Source organism: Fonticula alba (assembly GCF_000388065.1).
Source record: "Fonticula alba strain ATCC 38817 unplaced genomic scaffold supercont2.2, whole genome shotgun sequence".
In the NCBI taxonomy this organism is placed as follows: Eukaryota; order Rotosphaerida; family Fonticulaceae; genus Fonticula; species Fonticula alba.
This window is the reverse complement of record NW_009242972.1, coordinates 1,399,889-1,404,499: the sequence shown is the minus strand read 5'-3', so window position 1 is coordinate 1,404,499 and position 4,611 is coordinate 1,399,889. Positions and strand designations below refer to the sequence as shown.

Here is a 4,611-nt window from a genome sequence, read left to right as displayed (position 1 = left end):
TCTCTCTCTCTCTCTCTCTCTCTCTCTCTGTCGTCCCCTGTCTCTCGCTCTCTCGTTCTCGCTTTAACTCTCGTTTGCTCGTTCTCGATCTAACTCTCGTTCTCTCTCTCTCTCTCTCTCTCTCTCTCTCGGTCTCGGTCTCGCTTCATGTGTAGGCGCGCGGACATTTACGTGCAACTCGCGGCGCGGGAAGACCTTTTAATTGGGTTGCTCCGCCGACAGCGGTCGGGCTGCAGCTGGGGCGCCGGACACGGCATCGCCCCCACCCCCTGCCGGCAATCGCTCCGTTCGCCCCTTGCCACTCGGCGGCCGGGCGGTTGCGCGTCCATGAACACGGCCCTGGTGTTTTGCCGCCGGCCGGATGCCGGTGGGCCTGGCGCCCGGCGTCCGGGCGTCGACCGGGGCCGCAGCGCGGCCAACCCCCCCTCGCCGAATCTCCGCCGCCGGCCGGTCCTGCACCTATATGGGGGTGGTGCCCTCTGTGCGTGCGTTGGCGCGGCACTGGCCGCAGCCTGGCTCCCACACGAATGGGCTCGCGCTCTGGAGCACCCTGCTGGCCACTCTGCGGAGCCCTGGCGCGGAGCATCATCCGCCTCGCCCGGTGCGTACCTCCCTGTGTGCTGTGCGTGTCATATGCACGCACGCCCACCATTGGGCATGCGTCCACAAAATCGCACGTCGGCGGCTCGGATGCTGCATCTGTCGCGCTGCCTCGCTGTCGGCCCCGTGCTCTCATGCTTGTTGTCGCTCGAGCTGCCGCGCGCCCTCTTCCCGCTGTTCCCGGCCCCTCTCGTCATCCCTGCCCCCGCTGTCCCCCCGCGTGGGCGCGAACGATCGAGGCGGGCGCTGTGACACGGCCCAGATGAGAGGCTCTTTCTATTATCCTTTCATTGCGCCCCTGCGCGCTCGGGGCAGATGGGTGTTTGGGCTTGTGGGGCGCGCTGCGTGCATGCGCTCGCCGCTATGCCGGGCTCCTGCGGATAAAGATGATGTTTGCACAGGGCACACCCACATCCACACTCACTCACGCGCGCGCGCGCGCGCGCGCGCACATACATACACACACACACACACACACCGAGGGCAAGCGTGCTCTTCTCAGCGGTGGCAGCATCAGGGCAGGGGGCAGCTCGTGAAGGCTCTTTCTCCCCTCGCCGTGCCCCGTACATGGGGTGTTCGGATGGCTGTGCGGGGCCGGGTCCTCTTTGGGCCTGTTCTAGCGGGTACCACACGTTCGCGCTCCTTCTCTATGGGGCGTAAAAGTGTGCGGACGCGCGCGCGTGGCCCCGCTCGAGAATCTCGCCTCGCGTTCTCTCTCTCTCTCTCTCTCTTGCTCGGCCTCCCTCCCGACCCTTCTCTCGTCCGGTGGTCTTTCCCCCGGCGGGCCGTTCTCCCCCGGCACGGGCGTCTCTATCGGCGCGTCGCCGCCCCCGCCGGGGGGGGGGGGGGGGGCACACATGCCTTGGGAACGAGCGGCTACACGGACGCGCGCTCGGATATGCGCGCGCGCGCGCGCGCGGCCGATGCACGACACGTCGCCCGGAGGCCTCACATGTTGTCCACCTCCGAGGTGAGGGTGCCGTCCTCGGGGTGGTAGCCGCCCGGGCCGCCGACGGAGGGGCCCCCCCCACCGGCGGCGCCAGGCCCCCCGATGGGCTCAAGGAAGTCCATGCCATCGACCAGCATGATGGCACTGCCGTTGCCATGGATCATGGACTGCATGTCGTCGTAGGCGCCGGGGCCGGGGCCGGGGCCCGGGCCATATGCGTCCGCGACCACACGGTCATGGTGGTGGTGGTGCTGGTGGTGGTGGTGCCCCCCATGGTGGCCGTGCTGATGCCCGTCGTGGTGGTGGTGGCCGTGATGATGCCCGTCGTGGTGGTGGTGGTGCTGCTGCTGGTGGTGGTGGTGGTGGTGGTGCCCCCCCCCTCCATGGTGGTGGTGGTGGTGCTGCTGCTGATGGTGGTGCCCACCGAGCAGCAGCATGTCCGAGTCGTCGCCCGGGAGCAGGCGCCCGTCGGGGTGCCCGCCATCGCCGCCGATGGGCCCGCCGGAGGGGCCGCCGGGGCCGGGGCCGGCCGGGCCCATCAGCGGCGACCCGCCGACCGGGTCCCCGCCGAACACCGACCCTGGGAAGAAGGCCGACCCGCCGGGGCCGGGGCCGGCACTTGGCCCGGCCGAGCCGGTCGGCGAGGCCAGTGGGCTCATGCCATGGTGGCCGGCGCCCACGCCGGGGCCGCCATGGTGCGCGCCCAGCAGCGGGCTGGCATCCCGGTACAGGCTGGGAAGCTGTCCGCGTGCATGGCCCCCGCCACCACCGCGCAGGCACGCATGCACGCACGCGCCGGTGTCATTTTGGCGCACATGCGCACCGGATCCGGCACAGAGGGGGTGCGAGGGGGTCGGGTGTGTTAGGGCTTCGTGTGGGCGTGCACATGCGCGCACGGTGGCGGCCTGTGGCGGCCGGCGCGTACCTGGTCGACCTTGCGCGCGTGGACGGAGGACCCGCCCGCATGGTGGTGGTGGTGGTGGTGGTGGTGGAGGGTGGTGTTGCGCGCGCGCTCGACACCGGCCCCGAGGCCCGTCGGCATGCCGGGCCCGGGCGAGGGGGACGACGACCCGGCGCCCGGGGCCACAGCGCCATAGGCGTGGTGGTGCGGGGCGCCGGAGCCGGCCGATGCCGGCGCCGCGCCGCTCGACATGTAGTGGGCTGCCGGCTGTGGGGGGGTGGACTGGAGGTAGGCGGCCTTGGGGCCGGTGGCGGTGGTGGTGGTGGTGGTGGTGGTGGTGGTGGCGGCGGCGGCGGCGGCGGCGGCGGCGGTGGCGGTGGCTGCCTCGGTGGCCGGGGCCGGGGAGGCATTGGACACGACGCCCACCATGTCGGCCATGTCCGGCGACCCTGGGGCCGGGGGGTGCTGCTGGCCGGCGTCAAGGGCGGCCGGTGGCCCGGGGTACTTGTCGACCGTACCGCCGGCAGCACTCGGCTGCTTCCCGTCGTCCGGCTGGTGGTGGTAGTGGGCCGGGCCGTCCGGGCCGGCGGCATGGTAGTGGACCGAGGCATGGCTGCCAGTGGCCGAGGGGCTGAAGGCGTGGCCGGAGGCTGCCCCCCCGCCGGCGGATGTGGCGCCGGCGGCGGTGGTGGTGGGGGTGTTGCTGGACGAGTAGGGCGAGTCCGCGTCGTAGCTGGTGCCTGGCGCCGGGAGGCCGGCGGCGCCGCGGCCCCCATGCGACGGCTGCTGCTGTTGGTGTTGCTGCTGCTGCTGCTGCTGCTGCTGCTGCGGGTAGTGGTGGTGGCCGGGGCCGGTGCCGGCTGCGGCCCCGCGAGCCTGCTGCTCGTCCGCCGGTCGAGCATGCGCCGAGAAGAAGGACGGCGAGGCGGGCGGCTGCGCCGAGGGGGGCCCATGCCAGGGCTGCTCCTGGGGCTGGTAGCCCGGGCCGTCGGTCGACTCGTGCTGCTGCTGCTGCTGCTGCTGCTGCTGGTGGTGGTAGGGGGTGCCCGGGTGGGGCCGCGAGGTGGGCGACGGGGCCGGGCCCAGGTCCCGGTGCGTGCCGGGCCCGGGGGGGTGGTGGTAGTGTGGCTGGGGCTGCTGGTAGGGCGACGACTGGGGGTGGTATGGCTGGGGGTAGGGGTAGTGGTGATGGGGGCCGGGGCGCGATGCGCCGCCTGGTGACGGGGCGCGCGGGTCGTCGGCCGGGTGCCGGCCGGCGTCCGAAGAGCCTGGCGTGTCGCCGCGCTGGGCGGCCCCCCCCGGCAAGTGCCCGCCGCCGGAGGGGCCGCCGGGCCCGGTGGCGCGGTGGGCATTGCTGGCGTCGGAGGGGGCCGGCGACGGGGAGGAGGAGTAGTAGTAGTCAATGGGCACGGCGGTGGTGCTTGAGGACACGCGCTCCGGCCGGCCGATGACCGTGAGCTTGGCATCGGTCGGGGTGGCCGGGGGCGCCGGCGAGCCGGGGCGCCCGGTGGCCGGGTCCACCAACTCGTCCATCGAGTTGGAGTGCGTGAGCTTGCTGCCGCGAGCGGTGTAATCTGCTGTCCCCCCCCCCGGGTACGGGAACCACGCGGATGGTCGTCGTGTGTCAGTCTCGCGTGTCTGCACATGGGCGGGTGGGGAATCCGGGTTCCCTCGATCGCCCGATCTCATGCGCATAAAAACACATGCATGTGTGTGTGTGTGTGTGTGCGGCGTTTGGGTGCAGACATGATTGGCTGCCAGGAGGGAAGGAGGCGTACCGCGGAGGAGTGGGGTCTTGCCGCCGGCGGGCTCGGCTGAGCCGAGGCCGCCCTGCTTCGGCGAGGCATACACCTTCGACATGGCGCTCAGGTCGTCGGAGGAGCTGGGCGCAGGGGCAGTGGGCCCGCCGGCGGCCACGGCCGCGGCCGCGGCCGAAAAGAGCTCCTGGTTGGCCAGGAAGGGGGAGATCGGTCCGCTGGCGGCGGCCACCACCGGCGAGTCGCTGCTGTTCGATCGGGAGGGGTTCCAGTTGAGTGCCGCCATGGCGGGGGTGAGGCTGCTCCGGGGGCGAAGGAGGTGGGCCGCCTGCTGGGCCCCCCCGGTGGGCTGCGACACGGGCGTGCCGGGGTCCGCCAGCTGGGTGTCTTCTGTCGGGGGGGGG

At 72.3% G+C, this 4,611-nt stretch overlaps 1 protein-coding gene across 1 annotated transcript; it reads right to left on the bottom strand.

The window, feature by feature from the left end:
- Nucleotides 1-1,548: 1,548 nt before the first annotated feature.
- Nucleotides 1,549-4,493, bottom strand: H696_01331 (hypothetical protein; the record flags this gene model as incomplete). Its single annotated transcript, XM_009495224.1, has 3 exons — nt 1,549-2,289; nt 2,475-4,024; nt 4,229-4,493. The coding sequence occupies 3 exons, from the start codon at nt 4,491-4,493 to the stop codon at nt 1,549-1,551; spliced, it is 2,556 nt and encodes an 851-aa protein (XP_009493499.1).
- Nucleotides 4,494-4,611: the final 118 nt, after the last annotated feature.